Below are 21,947 nucleotides of genomic sequence, written 5' to 3' on the forward strand. Positions count from 1 at the left end.
GGCGATATTGTGAGACTTATCACCTGAATCAGAAATCCTAAAGGAGTCCGGGAAGAAACCAATAAGTAACATTTCATTTTCAATTGAATTTATTTGTATAACTGACATAATGAGCTATGAGCAAAACTGAGGCAATGGTGGCAATGAAAAACTCCCTGAGATGATATGAGGAAGAAATCTTGGGAGGAACTCAGGCTCAGAATGGAACCTCATTCTTATCTGAATGGAATTCTGATAAGAATTTCTGCCATTGAATCCATTCCTGTTAGATTCCTATTATAACTGTCTTATAGAACCATTTTTTAATGGGATTTTAAAAATTGGATAATAAGACATAAGGCAGCACCCTTGAAGCAGAAGGGCCTTGATTAGGGGCCCCACCAACAGCAGCAGCTTGGCAGCTCCCAACTTTTTTGTCAACAAATCAGAGCCTTAACCTTTTGTGCCACCCTTCCACTGTTAACAATGCAGTTTGTTGAGTTAAAAATAATGCAATTAAAAATAACACTGAATTCCCATACAGACTTGAATACGAACTCGTCAATAATCTTGTAGTTTTGTCCTTAATACACTTCCTATATGATTATTAGAGGAATGGGTGGAAAATGTGATACCTGAAAACGTTTCTTATTGGAAGTCTTTATTATTTTGATGGAAAGAGAATCTTTGAGATCTCCCAAAACACCCTTTGTAATTTCCAATAACAGAACATTATTACAAAATAAAATAGAAGTAATCAGATTCTAAAAAAATCCAACAAATCAAATTAAAATTCTGATTTAGGATCTAATGTAATTTCATGTGTGGTATCCGGGTTCCTGTTCCTGTTCCACTTCCCAATATAGGGAATGTATACATTTGGTTCTGTTGGGTTTGATGTTTGGAAACAAAAGCATTAAGTTACAATAAAATCGCAGGTGAGCGAAAATCTCTCGCAATTCCATAATAAAAAATAAAAAAAAACTTATCATTGAATAACTAGTAATTGTGCTAGCTGTTAATACACTGAGTAATTAAGTGTAGTTCCTGATCCAAGACTAATAAATAATCATATTAATATAGACCTACTGTATACTGGCATGTTGCAATAAACGAAGAATAGTGACGTAATGGTAATAAAATAATATATTAAAATGCAAACAGAACCTTCTGCATATTTCAGGAAAGTCTTCTCGATACAGATGAAAAGCTTTTTTTTTTAATTGAGTGATTATAAAATCATAAAAATACAAGGCATTATGAATAAATTTAAATGTCAAATTTTAAATGCATATCCTGAATTAATATCCTGCTGTAAAGAGTCGGTTGTTAAAAGCACTTTACGAATTCAAATGAATTGAAGTTAAAACATTCACCAAGCTTTTTTAGGGAGTAATGCAAGGAAGAAAATAAGACATCTCCCCCTACTCCTTGTCATCTTGCACACTGTCTCAGCTGTAGCCAATTTTCTTCATTTGAATTATCACTTGAGCAAAAGCTTTGATCCGTGCAGCCATCTGGACTTCTTTAGGTGTTCGCTCTGCCTCCAGCTCATGCTTTGGTTTAGTGATTTAGTGACACTTGTCTTGGAGAGGAAATGAATGCTGTTTCGATGCAATTCAGGAAGAGAGAAATTCGGATTTATGGGGTCCGGTCCAGCGTGTGTATTGTGTAAGGGGCCGTCTACAGTAACTCTAAATCTGTAGATACGTATGAGGGGATTAAAGAGGCACACAAGCACGAACACAGATAGTATGGGAACTATCATGTTTTTTTTTCTCCCTGAACGATTTGACATAATGTTTCATTACCAAGTAGCCCACTTTTTTATTTTCTCCCTCTGTTCATTAGGAGGTCGCTGTTGTAACTGTGTTATTCCTGGACATTTCGACTCTTTTCCAAGGTGCCTGATGATATCATGGGTAAAACACCTCAGAAAGGTAACCTCACCTTTATATATATATATATATATATATATATATATATATATATATATATATATATATATATATATATATAAAATTTCAAATGCAATCCTTACCACTGCTTTACCATTATTTGTTTTCTTATCACAGACAAAAAAGTTGCTAAACATGAGAACCCAAAGGGTGACCTTCACACCCCCCTACAGACTGCTAACAGTGGTACAGTCCGGTCTTTTAAACCAAAAAAACTGTAACCTATTTTAATGTACTTTAAAGCACCTAATGCTGAATCTATCTCTATCTCTCTCTCGCTCTCTCTCTCTCTCTCTCTCTCTCTCTCTCTCTGGTGTTTCTCAGAGCTGTTCAGCTGGGAGAATTATTTAAAGGAGACGTCTTCTATGCCAGCGTCCCCCAGCTGCTTTAGACAGGTATGAACCTTTCAGCCTGTGGTGCTGGAAAAGATCAACAACTAACATAAATCCACACTCACGAACTGAGTATTGTAACTTCTCCACACACAGTCACACACACAGACACACACACACACACACACACACACACACACACACTAAGTCTATAAAATGATATTAGATGATGATGGACTATAAGATACAGAAAGAAAGCAGAACTAAATTGTTTCAATCCAGACAGCTTCCTTGTATCATTCATTCATTCATTCATTCACTCACTCATCTTCTACCGCTTATCCGAACTACCTCGGGTCACGGGGAGCCTGTGCCTATCTCAGGCGTCATTGGGCATCAAGGTAGGATACCCCCTGGATGGAGTGCCAACCCATCGCAGGGCACACACACACTCTCATGCTTCCTTGTATCATTCAGATGAAAATGTAGAAAGAAAAAAAAAACATTAAAGTTACATCCTTTAGATGAAGCTTTAAAGGTTAATGACGTGCGTCTTTTTTTTTTTCTTCAAAGGTACAATGACACAATTTAGTGCCTTTTTCTGCATTTCTGGTTTTTATCTTTGATATTTTTCTGAAAATGTAGCTTTCAGGTCTTGGGTTATGAACCTTATGCCACCTTTAGGAATCCTCAGAACTATCAGATGTATCGATCTTGTCTGAATTAATACATTTCTCCTGTATACTGTATATACGGCTATTCCTTATTGAAAGCTTCGTGAGCGCTGCTTATATATTATTTACTATGATGCCCCAATTCAAGATTTAATTTATTTATTTGGAACTTCTAAAGTAATCTCTTAATATCTTCAGTCTAGGATTCCTCCCACAAACGGCTTCAAAGTGGGTATGAAAGTGGAGACGTACGACCCAAGGAACTCCACCTCGGTGTGTATCGCCACTGTGATGGGGCTGATGGGAGCACGTCTTCGCCTGCGCTTGGACGGCAGCGACAGCACCAATGACTTCTGGCGGCTGGTCGACTCTTCGGATATTCAGCCAGTCGGCACGTGTGAGAAGAGTGGAGACATGCTCCAGCCACCACTAGGTACGATTCCCATCTGATTTGATTGACACGTATTTACTCATTGACATGGTGAGGAATTTTGTAAGGGATAGCAGTTTGTGCCTGACTCTGCTTCCTCTTAGGTTTCCGAATGAACGCGTCATCCTGGCCCATGTTCCTGTTAAGAACTTTAAGTGGAGCCGAGATAGCACCAGCCTCTGCATTTAAAAAGGTTTGGTTTTAATCCCACAAAGCATCAAATGATTTAAAATTGACACTAAATATTAACAATAAACTTGCCGTGTCCTGGGTTATCCTGGGTTATCCTGGGTTATCCTGGGTTATCCTGGGCATGACCTATCATTCTGTTTCCACTTTATCCGGGGCTAACAATTAATTTGACGTTTCACACTTGTACTTTCCTAATCCCTGCTTTAACCTTCTTATTTGCATATTTGTGCCGTCAACAACCATGATTGGATAAATACAGCATGCAAGCGCTTAAAATAACAGTGTGTCTCACAAGAGAAAGAAGGACAAGTCTGCTGTTCAGCGTCCACGCAGATATCTTTCACAGTTTTCTAATCTTTTTGAAACTTTTCAGGTTCATTGATAGTCAACATCCGCCAATTTTTACAGTGCAGTTTGTCCTGAACATATCTTTGCTGTCTCCCAGTTGAAGCATTTTCCATTATTATTATTATTATTATTATTATTATTATTATTATTATTATTATTATTATTATTATTATTGTTATAGTGTAGGTGTAAGTAGTGGTTAGCACGTTCGCCTCACACCTCCAGGGTCGGGGTTCGATTCCCGCCTCCACCTTGTGTGTGTGGAGTTTGCATGTTCTCCCCGTGCCTCGGGGGTTTCCTCCGGGTACTCCGGTTTTCTCCCCCGGTCCAAAGACATGCATCCCTGTCCAAAGACATGCATGGTAGGTTGATTGGCATCTCTGGAAAATTGTCCGTAGTGTGTGATTGCGTGAGTGAATGAGAGTGTGTGTGTGTGTGCCCTGTGATGGGTTGGCACTCCGTCCAGGGTGTATCCTGCCTTGATGACCGATGACGCCTGAGATAGGCACAGGCTCCCCGTGACCCGAGGTAGTTCAGATAAGCGGTAGAAAATGAATGAATGAATGATTGAATGAGTTTTCTGTAACTACAATCTGAAGGTTTGTAATTCCAAAAGTAGCTGTTCACATGTACCCTAAACATTGCAATATTCCTTTCCACCTGCATTACGTCTTTTCCTTACAAAACATCTGCACCAACATAAGACCTAAATAAACACACGCACCGCTGCGCAAAGGTATTTTCTCAACCCGACTTAAAAATTCTCTGATACATGGCTGAATTAACGAATTATTTCAGATCAGGACCCTCCTTTCAGTTTGATGGATGGAGCTTAATCGGATCGATCTATGGGTTTACGTGAAGGCTTTTCAATCGAAATGATTCGATTAATAACAGATTATTTGGTCACATGTAAACATACCTGGTGAAAGCAACAATTAAAGCAAAGCAAATTTTATATAGTTGTGTAGGTATTTCTAATGAGTTCTTTTAAAATGCTATTTTTCTTAACAGTATCCCTGCATTGAGCCATAATCAGTATTACATCTATTCTTACAGCGTTATTTATTTTTTTAATGGTTAGGAGCCGCTCAAGCCATTGCAAAACCTTTTCAGACTGGGTATGAAGCTGGAAGCAGTGGACAGAAAGAACCCGAGTCTGATCTGCCCTGCCACTATCGGACAGGTGCGTGGAGAAGAGGTCTTTGTCATGTTCGACGGCTGGCGTGGGGCCTTCGATTACTGGTGCAAATACTACTCCAGAGACATCTTCCCCATCGGCTGGTGTCACCTGACCAAACACAGTCTCCAGCCCCCTGGAACCAGCTGTAAGTACATTCACTTTCCACTAGATGACGCAAAAGCTTTGGATTTCCTGTCAGGATTGAAACACACGTGTGCGTTCAGAGAATATAAAAATCTTAGATTCCATTAAACCTCCTATTACCTTTATATTTTGTTATGCGATGATAACAGCTTAAATTCTAAAAATTAAAATTATTATTTATTTTTATTTTTTTCACTTTTAAAGATCTATGCAAACTATGAATTCTGGCTATTGTTGTATCCAATTCTTCTGTGTATGAACTGTGGTCCTCTTCCTTCGGTTGGATTTGTTTATTTAGATTTTTTATTAAACTTCCGCCAATCTGCCAGTTCTGATTCACCACACAAAGACACATGGCACAGGATACAAACAAACTTCTGGTGTCCCAGCAGGGAAATGTCCAAGCCATCCACGACAGCTTGAGCTGCTACTTTTGAATAAAATGCACAGAATAAAGCATTTTTATAGACTTTTATATTATTATATATTTTTATAGAAAAGTGATTAGATTTGGGGAATCAACAGAACGGTGTAGTACTGACAGAGATTTAGAGTTTCCTAGTATTCGGTTTGCTCCCATTTTCTTTTAATGGCAGTTAACACACATTAAACACACACAACCCGATGATCCATTTGGGTCCTAATCCATTTTAGATCATCTGTTAACACTTTAGTAGAGCGCACTCAGTAGAAAAGATGCAAAATTGGACTTCTTGTACAAAGCAGTTAACATGGTCAATATCACACATTTAAATATAGAAACTGGGTCAAATCGTATACGTGTACTGTCTTTATATATATATAAAGGGCCAATGTGGGTGCAGGTTTTCATTCCAACCAAGCAGAAGCCACACCTGATTCCACCTGTTTAATCAGTTGTTCTTGGCTTTTAGTATAGACTCTGGTGTGGCTTCTGCTTGGTTGGAATGAAAACCTGCACCCACATTGGCCCTTTGTGGATAAGATTGGAGACCGCTGGTATATATATATATATATATATATATATATATATATATATATATATATATATATATATATATATATACACACACGTGGGAAAGTGGGCGGGGCCATGTGATGCAGTGGGAGTGGTTATAGGTGTCAGAGAACTTGTATTTATTTACATTCACAAAGAAGGGTTATATATATATATATATATATATATATATATATATATAAACACACACACATATATATATATGTATATATATCATATATATATATATATATATATATATATATATATATATATATATATATATAAATAAAATAAAAAAATCCCAACTTTTCAGTGAGAAATGACAAAATGACCCAAGATTATTATTCCAATAAAAAATCGATAAAAAAAAGGAAATGTAAAAAAAAAAAAAAAAAAAAAAAAAGAAAAGAAAGAAATCTAAAATTTGCATGTAAAAATAAATAAATAAATGAATGAAAAAATAAGGAGCTCCAGATCTTTTGAATCAAATGCTAAAAGCCGCAATTCTTCCCTATTAGTTTGAGTCACTGATTTAAATCATAGTAATTACTAAATAATACATTTTGCTTTAATATGCATGAATGTATCATTCGTAACAATAATAATATGCTTTACCTACCTGATCCTGAGAGCACTCTCTCTCTCTCTCTCTCTCTCTCTCTCTCTCTCGCCCTCTCTCTCTCGCTCTCTCTCTTTCATGTCTTTCTTTCTATTTTTCTTCTGTTCTTTCTAAACATACACATCAGCCATTACTACGCGTAAGAAAGTGTGCTAGCTTCAAGGCAGTATTTGCCCATGTGTTCATTGTTGTGATCATCACGTGGTGTGTGTTTAACTTGTCTACATCATCAGCAACAAATATTACACAAAATTACTCTTATCCTGGTGGCCTAAGTGACTTTTTGTTATTGACACCCGTAATGTCTGAGAGACAAAGAGAAAGATGAGTTGTTTTCACCACTTAATATGGCGTAATTGTGACAATCTTTGGGCCGAGATTTTGTTTCATTACTGTTTTTTCTGTGAATTGTCATGATGAAAATACGTCACATCTTTCGACACTCTTTTATGGGTCATTCATCTGTCCATATATTTTCTGTAGCACTTATCCTACACAGAGTTACAGAGAACCTGGAGTATATTCCAGGGGACTCACAAAATCCCCCCCCCCCCCCCCACACACACACACACACACACTATGTACAATTTGAAGACCAGCATGTCTTTAGACAGTCTTATTATTATCTTCAGAATAGTAACGCAAGAAGCCAGAATAAATTAATAAATACGTAATAACAATAATAATTAATATAAAAATGTATATAGATATCTGATTACACCTTCTTCAATATTTGTCAGTGATCCTAAAATGCATTTAAAAACACAAAAATTATTTAATCTAATGAAAGACATCTCAGAAGAATAAAAGATCAATTAGGCAAAAAATAAAAGATCTACTTTTGTCAGTATTAAGGTTAGATTCTTTAAATAAATGATGGATTAAAAATATATATTTTTTTTTAAAGAATTTCTCACTAAAATAGAGAAATGGCCTCATTGAAAGCTAATGCCTGGTCCACTAAATCTTTTTAACGGGGTGTTCTTTAACAGGCTACACTCAGCACACATTCTTCACCCAGCCACACATATCCGTGGGACGTAAATCAGGAGCCGCACCGCTTTATCTCCGTCTGCTGGCCCTGTGCTTGAACGCTTCCTCACACACAAGCAGGGTGTAATTGATGGGAACTGACCGGAACATGTAGAGTGTGATGGATGTCTGTGGTGGTCATGTGTGTCTTGTAGGCTTCCTATCAGTTCTTCCTCCTTTGCAACAGACTTCCTGCAGATTTTCTTTGAAGTTGAAGCTAGAGAATGCTGGCTTATATTTTGTGTAAAGGTTTCTACAAAACTGTGTGTGTCTGTGTGTCTGTAATAGCTGCATTGCGCTCCTGTTTTTTGTCGAAACGCATAAGTTAAAACACACTCTGAATTTTTATTTCGCAGCACAATAAACTCACAACGCAGTTGTTAACGCACACTGTGAAGTAAATCTGAACGTATGAGACCCTCTTTTGAGGCAGTTCCTTTTACAGTAATCTAGCACACAGTGTTTATTGGCAGGTTTTATATCAGATTAAGAAAGAATGGAGCTTGCAGATTCTTATTAATAAGAATATACATTAAAGAAATATAATATACAGTTTGAGAGTGAAAAGTGAGAAAGTTGCAGAAAGAAAATTGATCAGATTGGAAAGGGAAGAAACTAAGGAAATAAAAAAAGGGAAGAAAAAAATGAAGGAAAGAAGTAAAGAATGGGAGAAGGAAAGAATGAACACTAGTGGTTAAAGTGTCTATGTTGGTGGCTTGGGATCAGGTCACTTAGTCTTAACACAATGCTTGATTTGGACTTTAAAGCAGAATTGAAACCGTCAGTCCTAATAATCCATGTGATATAACATCAGTAATGCTGCTGGAGGAACATCATAATCACACACGCCATGGAAATAGATGTTTTATTTGTTTGCAAATATTCTGTATGTTAAGTATCCTCAATTTTTCATTTTGTTCTAAACACCTGGTATAAATAAATCTATAAATTTGTCTATAATGGTGGGGGGGGGGCCTTAGGCTAGGTTTAATACTGATCACTACTAATACTGATAATACTGACATTATTACTAATAACAATAGGTATTTTCTTTGCATATTTTTTACATTAAATACACACACACACACACATACAGTATATATATATATATATATATATATATATATATATATATATATATATATATATATATATATATATATATATATATATATATATTCTAGGTGAATATCAATACTGTAGGAGGAGGAGGCGTTTCTGAATTTGCTTCTCTGATGCATTTTGCATGAGTGGGTTGTGTGAATGTGGGTCATCAGTGTCACCTCGTTATAGCATTTAATAGTGCTGATTTGTTCCCTGGTTATTTATGGTGATGGAAAGAAATTGCTGCAAGCCGTTAATTTAAATCATGTGTTTAAATTCCATACATATAATACATTTGCTAAATTCTCGTATTTGAACTCTTAAAGAGAAAATAATAAGAAAAGATATTTGCAGTGTTGAATTGTGTGGACTTTTATTTTATGTATTAATCAGCATTTTGCTTCTGTAATAAAAAAATCTATATTTTTAGAATACAGTTAATTGTCTAAATCTTAGGAAAATTTAATACCTAAATGTATCTTGTTAAAGAAATAAAATAGAGTTATTTTCTCTCTCTTGTTATCTTTCTGAAAGCCTTTCCTTTCCTTTGTCTCGGTGTAATCTCTTTTCTTTGTTTATCTTTCTTACAGTTCATCTACCTGCACAGCTTTCTTTATTTACATTAGATACACAGCCACCTTTACTCTAGATTTCGTCTTTCCATAGAGAAGGTTAATGTCTTAACAGACATTAAGATTTGGATTTCTGTCGAGCTGGGTTTTGAAAATGAGGAGCGATGAAGCCAAACGTGTGAAACGTGGCTTTAGGACAGTGTCACGTTGCGACTCATGCCATTTTTTGCCTGCTTTCCTCGCCTGCTTACAGCTGTCCATCAGCCAGTTCCCCTGGGATTAGGCTTTGGGTTACAGAAACCCACCCCCTCTCTACCACCCGTTCCCTCGTCCCCAGAGCTGTCTGGAGGGCCCTAACCGTTTTACCCACCTACCCCTCCTCAAACGGACACGTCTCTGTTTCAGTCGCCTTCAATCGGGGGGATTTTTCAGCTTTTTATACAAAAAAAGGGGGGGGGGGGGGGGGCGCTGCATTCTGATTGACATATTTTACCCTAAGGGTTCGCCTTTCTTTTTGTAAAGAGGGGGGAGGAGACACCTGAAGAAGGGATAAAGTAAACAAAACACACACACAAAAAAAAGGGAGCAAAAATTAATTAAATAAATATATAAATAAATACTAAATTAATAAATTTATTTACATTTATTAACAAATAAATTAACGCACGTTTTAATTGCAAGAATCCTACAAGGAAAACATTGTTCCTACAACTGACACAGGATTAAATGTCACTAATTCTGTTTCATGTCTGACTATTTTATTTATCTCATATATATCTCGATATGTTACTTTTACATTAATGAGATTATTACGTCATAACGCGAATGTTTTCTCGGTCTCGCATAGCAGCAGCGTGTTATATAAATGCAATAGAATTTTTTACGTATACAAATATATATATATATATATATATATATATATATATATATATATATATATATATATATATATAAGCCTTCTTTGTGAATGTAAATAAATACAAGTTCTCTGACCACTCCCACTGCATCATGTGGCCCGCCCACTTACCCACCCCCGTCCAAACTCCGCCCCCATGCTAATTACGCGTCGCCCATTCAGAGCGCGCGCCGGCTCGGGCTTTGTTAACGCCGCTGTTGCTGCTGTTTCTGAAAGCGGAGCGTCGCAGCTGGGTGGAAAAAACCGGGGCGAAAAAAAGTGCGTCGAGCTTTTTAAATCTGCCCTGTAAGGATAAACACACAGGGCTGGTGTGTAGGACAGGAGCAAAGCTGAAAGTTTGGGTAAGTTATCTCGCGAGCTTCTGTTCTCTCTTTTGTTCTGTTGTTTTTCTGTTTTTTTGTTGTTGTTTTTTTTGTCGTCAGAAGAAAAGCTTCTGCTTCTCCGTTTATTCCCCCAGTGCTAATACAAACACGGTGCTAACAGGAACGATACTAGTTTTTTCTTTTAAAAACATTTGTGTAACATAACTTTCCTAATGTCACATGGCTCACTGTACTATAAAGGAGCTTGATGTGTGTTTTTCTCTAACAAACACTCCACATGTGCTTGGTGATGTGTTTTTGTGTTGTTAAATCAACTTATTAGATTTGTCAGTATTCCTGGACAGACTTTACCACTGCGGTGACCTTAACATCTCTAATGACATTTACAGCCAATCACCGACAGAATTTGTTTGTTTGTTATTTGCATATATTTACATATACGGGTGCCATGTTTTTGTTATGAGCTTTGGGTCAATGTTGAATGCCGTTTGGACATTAAACAGATTGCCTAGTTTAATTTAATCACCAGAGGCCCGAGGCAGGTAGTATTCTCTTCATTACACACACACACACACACACACACACACACACACACACCACATGTGGTTCTAGTTCTCTAGATCTGGCAACACAACTCACTGAGCTAGGTAAATTGGAAATATTGTAGCGTTAAGATGGAAATGGACTAATTACCCCAGTTGCCCTCAAACGTCTCCCTCCCCCCTCAACCAGAAGGACTCAGAATCCCCTCAGGACGCCGGTTTGGCCGATTTTGGCCCGCAGCCTGGCCATCAGCAGCTCCGCTCGTGGCCCAGAGGTCACTGGGTCATTCCGAATGGCCTGATCGACTCCACATGTTTCTGTAATCAAGAGATGACGAACAGATAGAAATCCGATTCATTTCCACACACATAGAGGATCGCGATTGGGACTCTTCATCTTTGTGGCTTGAGCTGTCTAGTTATATTTATATTGATATTAGAATTAGTAATGCGAAGAAGAATAAACGGATGTCTTTACTGTAACAGTGAGCACAACCCTTTCAATTGTGCACTCATGTTCCCTGGATGAACTTGGCCCTTTGAACAAGAGCAAACACACGCACCTATTCTTCATCCACTTTCTCCCCCCCCCTTTATTTTCTCCTGGAGTGAAGCTCAGGGGAGGCGATCATGTGTGGCGCCCTACGAACGCTCCCAGATGTACTTAGGGAGGCTAGACGCTCTTTCAGCCTCGCTGAAATATGAGCACTTTATCTGATCTCATTTGTGATGTGGTGTACAGAGCCAATAAAGGAGCGAAAGCAGCGAGAGAGAGAGAGAGAGAGAGAGAGAAGGGGGTGGAGGAGGAAAGGGTGCTTTTGTGTGTTTTCCACAAAGCTTTTCCTTGTGCCATTTTGCACCTTCCATTGATGGATTGGTTGACACTTTGAATTGCAGATATCTGATCCTCTGCCGGCCGGTGTTGTGTGTGTGTGTGTGTGGAAGTGGGCCAGAAAGGCAAAGAACTGAAGGCATCAGAGTTGTTTGATTAGAACTGGCAGAAAGCACAGAGCTGAGATTAATATTTTATCATCAGTCCCTTCTGCAAAAAGCTTTGATGAATTTAAGATGAACAATAAGATGCATTAGACGCCGAATTCACTCCTCGTTGTCTCCTCCAGTCTCACTTTCTTTTGCAATCGATTTTTCACACCTTTCATAATTCCTTTTTTAATTTACTATTTGGCAGTAGAATGTGTTCTTTGGTGTCACAAGGATTCACAACAACCAAACCTTTGTTTGGTAATTAAACAAAGAGATAAAGAATCTGGAGATAAGATCAGTAAACACATGCAGTTTAGCTTTAAGTGTATCTTATAGCTGATAGTGAACCAAACACAGTAAACCGTGTGAAACTTTTCTTTTTTTTGCTGATGAGTTGATTTCGTTGTAATACACACCAACATGGTGTGGGAAACCCTAAGCCCTTAAACATACCTGTGTGTCAGGTTATCAGCCTCAGCAGCAGTTTTATGAGCAGAATAAAAAGTCTTGCTTGCCTGTAACATGTAACAAACCTCTAACATGACCGTTATAACATACAGAGACAAACTGTCAAATGTATCATCGGGCCCTTTTCTCCTCCATCACACAGCATGCATGGAATGAAGCAAGGTGCGTGGCAGGAAACTAACTAACAATGTAGTCATGTGGTGCGACTGTTATCACCCTGAATTGGACAAGTGACTAATAAGCATCATGCAATACAGTTTAAACATTTAACTTGCATTTACACTTGTGATTTTGTGGCTATAATATAATAAACCTCTTCGCTTTTTTTCTCCTAGTAAGTTATTAATGTGGAAACAAACCACAGCTTGCTATGTCATGTATGCTATGTAACTATTATAAAGTGCGACTCTGGAGACTTCTTCCATAAATATCAGAAATTTACATTGTGCTGTGTTAAGTCTGTATATATGCATTTAATATATGTATTTCGTCATCTTTTCGTCATTGCAGTCCCTCTCCCTCGGAGCCCGATTCCTTCTCTGTTGCCGTCCCGGTCGTGGCGCCACTCCATGCAATCCCCGTACCAGCTTCCTCACCCGCTGCCCCCACTGCCCGTCAGGAAGGGCGTGCGGGGCCGTCGGCCCAAGAGCCAGACCATCGCCATGCTGAAAGCTATACAGAATGGCCAGGCGGCGTCACAGAGCGGCGCCACCAAGAGCACCGGGCCTGAACACCTGGAGCCACGGCTGCACAAGAAGAGAGGACCCAAACCTGGCAGCAAGGTAGGAGGCACAGGAGGGTTAAAGGTCATTCACGTGTCACTGATATAAATGTTCATCTGTCAGTTAATGACAAGACAATAACTTGGTTTCTAGGCGATGGAAGGAAGGTCTATGTGAGCATTTATCTACAAATCACAGAAGATATACATCAGTGAGATTATTTAATTTATTGTTGTAATAATATCTGTTAATAACACACATTTTTTTGGCCTTTATTGTACTCGAGATAATGAAGGAAGGTCTTTTTAGCATATTCAGACTTGTCGAACTAACTGCATACTAAAGACCAAAAGAAAAAAAAAAGTAAACAAGAGTCATCTATAAAGTAAAATAATATATATATTTTTTGTAAATCTAACAAAAGAATAGCCATTTCAGCTAACCATTTTAGCTCATTTTATAGCCGACGAGTGAAATCACGGCTCGGAAACGAGTTTATGCTCTCGCTAATGAGCGTAAATGTTGGTTAGCATGTCAGAAGGCATTAACCAAATGCAGTGTTTATTCACCGTAAAGAATCATTTCCTTCTGAATGCCTCATTAAGCACAGCACAGGAGACTAACGCTAGTCAAACAGGCCTCCTAATTGTAGCCGTGGCTCTGCGACGGTCATCCCGAGGCCTGCACTGTCTACTGACTCTGTTTTCCCTCTGTTCATTTCCCCAGAGAAAGCCGCGAGTTCTTCCTCCTCTGTCCAGCCCGTCTCTGTCTTCCTCCGTGTCAGACGGCAGACTCTCCAGTATTCAGATGACCAAAGACTCTGGGGTTTTATCTACAGGTAACATCCTGTCTCTTTTATGTCTGTATGTGTGACAGGTTTTTGTCGATTTACACCCAGAACATTTGGTGCCAAATACACTTAAACCATTCAGACAAAAGACAGTCTTCATTCCTGATATCACAGATTTCCTACTGAGAATATCAGGATTCATGGAAGTGTGTTTCACTGATTTTTCCCCAAGGAACAACCGATAAAAAATTAGATTCTCTTTATTGGAGATACCGACAAACACACAAGATGGCGCAGAGGGAAGATTTTGTTTAACAGCTCGCGTTTACTTAACACAATGAGGATAAGAATGTATCAAAGACATGCAGCCATAAAGTAGATTTAAAACCCTCTGCATATGTAGTGTATGGGTTGGTTACCACGGGCAACTGTTCAGTAGGTTTCCCAACACTTGTAGATGAAACCCCTTTGCCTTTAGGTGCAGTAAGTACACTGTGCACCACAAAGCCTCTGCCTTCAATGCACGCCCGTGTTAATCAATAAGACCATTTACACGAGACGCAGAACTTTTAGTTTTTGCCATAACATCTGCAGTTAATTAGGAATGTTATAATCATGTGTTACCAAGTTTAATTGAGTGTTTCTCTCCTGTGCTGCTGGATGTTTCACAGATACTAATGCATACATGTTTAGATCTTCTTTCACACCAGGACATTCTACTTTTCAGTGTGCGTGTACGTGAACAAGCATGGTGAGTGTGGGCTGCATCTGGACCGAAAGCTGATGCTGCAGCTGCCGGATCATTTCGGACCAGGCCCAGTGAACACGGTGCTGCAGCACGCCGTACAGGCATGTGTGGACTGCGCCTACCAGCCCAAAACGCTCTTCAGCTTCCTGCAGTCTCAGTCAGACGGCGGAGAGATCATACGAGGTAGGAGTGAGTGTGTGTGTGTGTGTGTGTGTGTTAAACCCATAATTAAATCTGAAGTCTTGCAATATAGTTGTTATGCGGAGCAAAAATTCTAACACCCATCCTTGTACACCTCCAAGCCTGTGTGTGTATGAAATATGACTGTATTACTTTAAATCAAATTGCCTGCTTGTCTGCGCCAATATGAGATTTGGGAGAAGCTCGTGTGTCCGTACGAATTAATAAAAGAAAATCTTATAAAGTGAAATGTTCTTGTGATTTGAAGCCTGTCTTGGTGCTGCTGATGGTAATCAAGTATGACATTGTGTGTAACCTGGTTAGGAGCAGACTGGGGCTCTTCTCAGGGGGAGCATGTGTGTGTGTGTGTTGGTGTGGCCATCTGTTGTGATGGTCTGCTTCCTTAATTTAGCCAAACCCTCACAAGTGGAGACTGGAAATTGTGACAAAGGAACCTCCATTTCAGTGCAAATACAATCCAAATTTTATTTGAGGTCTGGTGTTTGCATACAAGCAAATAAATGCTACACAGATTGATCTAGATCAGTAAAATTCAAATGCTATTTCCAAAGAAACGGATTTGCATAGGGGCGGAGGCGGGCTGCATCACAGCTCCAGCATCCCTCAGCTTGAGTTACCGTGTCTGTGGAGGTTCATGTTTCCCCATGTTCTCCTTTGGGTTTTCTCCAGGTTCTCGTTCAGGTTCTTCTCGTTTTTGTTACCCTCCCAAAGTCATGCCCTTAAATAAATTGATGAGAAATGTTGAGAAATTACTCTTAGTTCCGAATAAGTGTGTAGATGCATATAAGTGTGCACAATGTTCTTACACTGGTGTCCCATTAGGGTCAAATGACCGTCATTACACACTGGGTACCTAAAAATATCACAGAGTCAGGACCAACGACCAAACACCTAACCAGTAAGTTACACTTAGGATCTTATGTGTGGTGCAGCTGAGTTTGCATTGCCAGGCCAAACAAACAATACTATAGTAATAATAATAAATTTATTATCAAATTATTATATTTATTATATAATATTTATTATTATAATAAAATTATTATTATTATTATTATTATTGTAAGAGTAATAATAAGCAGCAATAAAGCTTTTCTGTTGTTTGTATTAGGTGAAAGTTATTATCCAAAGACATCACTGATTAGTTCTGCAAATTCTTTTTCCTAACAGACAAAAGGAAACCATCCACTTTATTAGGAACTCTGTTTTTATACCCCAAACATAATGCTGTTATCCAACCAGCCAATCACATTGGAGCAGCACGATGTATAAAAATCTTGCAGACACACATCATTAACCCTTGCATTGTAACCCTTGCATTGTTGCTCTGCACCATTGTGTTTCTCACCCACTTTTTCAGTTCGCTCAGAAGGAGGGATCCACTACGTTAAGCTACCTCGAGCCTCCAGCGCTTCATTCGTTCTGCGCTTCCTCGAGACTCTGTGTCACCATTTGCAGTCTGACAACCTGTTCAGCAGCCAGCCGTTCAGTCCCCTATCCGCTAACACGCACAATGCCTACGACAGGAGCAAGTCAGGTATGTGACAGTGTACACGAGCTGGAGAGGCTCCATACTGCAAGTTAACGTGATAATGACTATATTGGGAAAATACTATAATCACATTGCAGCACTCGTATCTTTACCTCTGGTTTTGATTTTATCAAAAGTGATAATCGTTCTGTTTTTTTTTTATTTTGTAGTGAAGGAAGAGACGTCAGAAGCGTTATCAATAGTGCGGGGCAGCAGACGCTTCACCAGAGAATCCTCCATCTATAGCACTCCTACTCCCACCAACCCACCCAGAACAGACACACACTCTTCAGAAGGTATACCTTTGTCTGAGGAAAGTAAGAGATATGTATGGAGCATGTATAGAGCTTTGAAGAAATACTGTTTTCGAATTCAGTTAAAAAAAAAGTCAGTAAAACAGCTGCCAAACATCTGCTAAACTCTTTGCATAATTATAACAAAACCAAACACATTGTCAGAAATGGTGGTTTATCATGCAGAAGTAATTTTCAGCCATCATTAGCATGTCGGTATGTCCTGCTCATGAGCTCAGTGAAGGGAGACACTCTTTATGGGACATCTCAGGTGGACATGATCGGTGATGACTTTTGTTGGTTGAATGGAAGCCAAATACCTTTCTATCGACTCTACAGATAGGGGACAGTTTCCTTATAACAGTGAATGGTCCTGTATAACGAACAACCTAAAGAAAGATATCAGATTAGTACATGGCTGTTTTTGTGAAAGCAGTCTTCATTATTAAACAGCGGCGTCCAGTTTTATTCGCAGAGGGCAGGTGTGACTGCAGGTGGGTCTATTGAATGCTAAGATCGACTGATTAAACAGGTGCAGTTGGGTGTGGTTTCTGTTTGGTTTAAGGAAAAGTTTTTTAGGTTCAGGTTTTCATTCCAAACCAGATGGAGCCACACCTGTTTCAATACGTTGATTTTGGTGCCAGTGACAAATCCGAGTTGATTTAAATAATTGGTTCCATGTAGCAGCATGTCAGGATTTCGTTGCAGTTTGCTTTACTTGTTTTTGAAAAGCCAACATGATTAATAAAAACAATGTATAACTACAAACTGTGAGGAATTGAGGTTGGAAGCTAATATGTTAGGGTTGTTCAGGTGGCCACGTGACCCACTACACCACCACGCTGCTTAGCAAACTGGAGGATTTTCATATGGACATTAGCGACCCCTGTCTGTTTGAGGTGGAACTGCATGTAAGCGCATGTAAGTATTAGTGGATAATGAATGATCCGGTCAAAAAGAATTTAATAAACAAGTACATTCTATGTTAGTTACAAAGGGTTTTGGGAAACACTCTGTGATTAAAAAAATGTTCTAGCAAACAAGATAATATAAATACTTTGTGAATGTTACAACTGTAAATACACACTTCAGTAGAAATAGCATACAGTATAGTTTGGTGAGTAGTTTTATCTTTTTTCATATAAATACCAATAAATATGAATGGCATGACCTTCTATTGCTGCTGTAACTGTTCTGTACAGGTTTTCAGAGCAATGTTGCTCTGTAGGACAGAGACAGCTCACAGCTGTAAGACAGAACGCTGTTTTTTGGCCTCTTACAGTATTTTGCATTAGCATTCAAGTCAATTGGCAGGATTGAGTGTTTCCTGCTGCTGCATCTGAAAAGCCCGTGGCAAGAGATCGCCGCCTCTCTTCTTTCCCTCATTAAGTGACGAGTGCCTCAGTATTCATCCGTTTCAAATCCCTCAAGCACTCCCCACCTCCCCCCGACGCTTAATTAAAGCACCCAAATTATTACCTAATTAAGTGCCCCAGACATTGTAAGATCTTTGACAGCCTTTGATTTTGTGTTTTTTCTTAATTTTTTTTGGTGGTGTGTGGGTGTGTATATAATAATCCCAAAAACACAGCTGTTTGTTGTTCTCCAGTTTACTATGAGATCTCCTGTCTTATGTATAAAAAGACTTACAGTCCTAACTCTACCACCTCAATTTGAAATTGTATAACTGATCTGTTACTGTCAATAACAATTCAGCATAAAATTTCCTAATTAAAAACAAATTAGACAATCACAAAGGAAAGTCATGGCACCCTTATAACAGTGGAAGAGCTAAAGCATGTCCAGACACACTGCAGGGGCCCGAGCTGCGTTACTGGATGATTTAGTGTGTGCCATATTTAGGAGGTGCTCTTTCACCATTTAGAGGACATTTTTTGGTTCTGAGCTCTCTGGGAGCTTTGCCTTTTATGGAGTTTTGTGGGTTCATGTATTTCAGCTGTCTCGTGAACATGGTAGATAATTTACACATGATTTTCATTTGGCCTGCTAGTCTTGCCAACCTATCATTTTGCACTGGAATCTGTAAATAAATACTTAACACATCCTCGATTACATGCCTTGTCCTCATTGTTCCTGCTTCGTCTCAGCAGAAACACTCCCATCAGAAAATGGCATCTCTGCCGAGCAGCATTTCTCTGAGGAGACCATGGACACCAGTTCTGCACCGTCTCGGCCTCCTGCACAGCGCACTTCAACCGAGCATCGTAATCCAGCCGGGAACAGCCCACACTACTCAACCCAGCAGCCTCCTCTGCGCCGTATCACCTCCAACCCATCTGAGCTGGCCAACACACGCATGCTTAGACGAGTGGAAGGTACGCTATGTAAGAGAGCTTGGCTTTACAAACATTTACTTTTTATGAGACATCAGTCTTGTGTGGCTTTTTAATGGCATTGCATAAGGCAAAAAAATTCAAAAAAAGCGCGGGGTAAAGACCAAAAAATATTCCAATAATCCCTTTTATATATTAAAGATAGGTACTTCATCCTCTGTGTGTGTGTGTGTGATCATCTTCAGTAAAACAAATTGGCACAAACTGAATAAGGATGATCGGATAATATAAAAATAATATCAGAATGCAGAAGCCATACTGATGTATTTGAAATCAACACAGTGTATCATGTTTAAATATTTATTTTAATATTTTGTGCAAGTGGAACAATACTCACAGACTGTGTGTGTTTATTCAGCTGCCAGCTCCACCACCGGTCCAGATCACCAGACGACTGAGCGAGAGACATCCAACAGGAGCCCATCCTCATGGAGCATAGAGGAAGTGATGCAGTTTGTGCGGGATGCAGACCCTCAGGCCTTAGGGCCGCACGCCGAACTCTTCAGGAAGCACGTAGGCGCTGTTAATATTTACGATTGATTTCCATCAGACATTTTCTAAACAGTGAATTGTGAAAGACTGCATGAAAACACGCTTGTTAAATTCTTTCTGCTTGCAGGAGATTGACGGCAAGGCTTTAATGCTGCTACGAAGCGACATGATCATGAAGTACATGGGCCTGAAGCTGGGTCCTGCGCTCAAACTGTGCCATCATATCGAAAAACTTAAACAGGGCAAACTGTAGCTCGATTCACTCGAGCCCCGCGGACACACATAGCCTCCAGCGGGTGGCGTCTGTGCGCACATCTAAGAGCACAATGTCCCCATGCAGAGCTCTGGAGCTGGGCAAGGACCTGAAGATGGATTTGCTCAGAGCAGATGTAAATACCAAATCCTTGTATCGGGAAAAACCAGCAACAACAATCATAAAACCACGCAAACCATCAAGAGAAGAACGAGAGCCAAAATTGACGTCAAAGGGTCTATTAGACAGCAAGAAGGACAAAACGCTCCTGTCACAGGACTCATTTAATTTTAGGGATCATCTTAGACACAAACGCGGGTTTAAACACTGACACTATGACCTCAGCACCTCCTTTTGAGAGAAGGAACAATGCAGGAACTATTCAGCAACTGGACTAAGCTAAATCCCAAAGGATTTCTTTGTCTATATCAAAACCATGCTAAAACTGTACTCCCCCAAACCCCCCTTTCTGTTTCCCTTCCCCAGTTTCAATAGTCATTAAAAAGGAAAATAAAAACAACAACACATTAGGTAATGAACCATCATGTATTATTGAGTAGAGAGATTTACATGCTCTTTTATTTGTGAACAAAGAAACACCAAAAAAAGATGTTAATAAAATAACCACTAAAACCATAATATAAGTATAGTGATACAAATGTCCTACAACAAAACCTCATCTTTAGCCAAAAGCAACAAGGCAGCTATCCATTTTTCATAATATAAAATAGAATATAAAGCTAAAGGCACAAATCAGTTACTGTAGCGACTGAGCTTTTTTCCCCTTTTCAATGTATTACTCCTCAGGATGTGTTTTTGCTTTTTCTGTACATCCATTTGTTAGATCTAAGCCATGTAAATCATGTAAATGTCTATATACAATTCATCCTTGTTTACACAATGTACACCTTGTTAAATATGGGGTAAAGTTTACAAAAAAAAGGTTCTGAAGATTTCAGTTGAAGAAACACTTCACAGACACCTAAGAGCTCTTTGTAGACCTTGTTATAGATAGAATACCACTTATTAAAATTAAGAACAAATTCATTACTCCTTAAGATTACTCCCAGGTTGTGATTTTATCATCAGAGGAATCTATACGGAAAATAATATGCACATTGTCGGTGAAGTGAATTTCTCTTCTGCGAGCATAGAATTGAACTGTAAATCCAACAACGATGAGACTCTTGATTCCATTCTGATTTCACGTGTGACTTGAGCAGATTGTTTCTCAATGACTCGGTCACAATAATCAAATACCAGACGTTTTATATGATATTTAAGTGATCTCTTGCCCTTTTTTGTGTTGCATAAATTTTCATATTTCTGTGTTTTGATTTCAATCTTAAATAAGCACAATGCTGCTTTTCTTTTTTAAAAAAAAGATTTGTACACTTTTATATGTGTTGTTAGTTTCAGCAGTTTAGCTCTTAGGGCATCCCTACATTTCTGTTCTTCTCAGGTTCAAGTTTTTAGTGTTTTGTATACTTTTCTACAACTGCGTAAACTGTTTGCATTAAAATAAGATAACATTTTTTCAAGTATTTTACTGGAACAAAACTTGAAAAGAGGGTTTGTTTGACCTTGTTTAAAAAGTATAGCCATTTTCCAGTACACCTTTTTTAAAATAAAATTTCTAAACAATGTTGCTTATGCCTTGTTTTACTTCCGATTTAAAATGTATTGATACTCTATTGATTGAAAAAAAAATTCCTATTGATTTACAACTATTCTAACAATGATCTTATCCAGAAAACTTGGAAAACTTATAGTATTCTTATAGTTTT

The 21,947-nt window shown here is 38.7% G+C and overlaps 1 protein-coding gene across 1 annotated transcript; it reads left to right on the forward strand.

Annotated features, from left to right (window-relative positions):
* The first annotated feature begins 2,272 nt into the window (after positions 1-2,272).
* scml2 (Scm polycomb group protein like 2) lies at positions 2,273-21,759 on the forward strand. Its single transcript, XM_060859455.1, has 12 exons — positions 2,273-2,332; positions 3,142-3,376; positions 3,478-3,566; positions 4,998-5,241; positions 13,290-13,561; positions 14,228-14,339; positions 15,019-15,222; positions 16,598-16,774; positions 16,939-17,064; positions 19,170-19,397; positions 19,774-19,928; positions 20,035-21,759. The coding sequence occupies exons 1-12, from the start codon at positions 2,303-2,305 to the stop codon at positions 20,158-20,160; spliced, it is 1,998 nt and encodes a 665-aa protein (XP_060715438.1). The 5' UTR covers positions 2,273-2,302; the 3' UTR covers positions 20,161-21,759.
* Positions 21,760-21,947: the final 188 nt, after the last annotated feature.

This window comes from Tachysurus vachellii, chromosome 23 (assembly GCF_030014155.1).
Source record: "Tachysurus vachellii isolate PV-2020 chromosome 23, HZAU_Pvac_v1, whole genome shotgun sequence".
NCBI classification, from domain to species: Eukaryota; Metazoa; Chordata; class Actinopteri; order Siluriformes; family Bagridae; genus Tachysurus; species Tachysurus vachellii.

What these genes read in the sequence shown, in the direction of transcription:
- scml2 (XM_060859455.1), top strand. Translation starts at nt 2,303, where the DNA reads ATGCCAGCGTCCCCCAGCTGCTTTAGACAG. An exon ending in GACCCAAACCTGGCAGCAAG is followed by an intron (nt 13,562 to 14,227) that starts GTAGGAGGCACA and finishes TCATTTCCCCAG; the next exon opens with AGAAAGCCGCGAGTTCTTCC. An exon ending in CCGAACTCTTCAGGAAGCAC is followed by an intron (nt 19,929 to 20,034) that starts GTAGGCGCTGTT and finishes TTCTGCTTGCAG; the next exon opens with GAGATTGACGGCAAGGCTTT.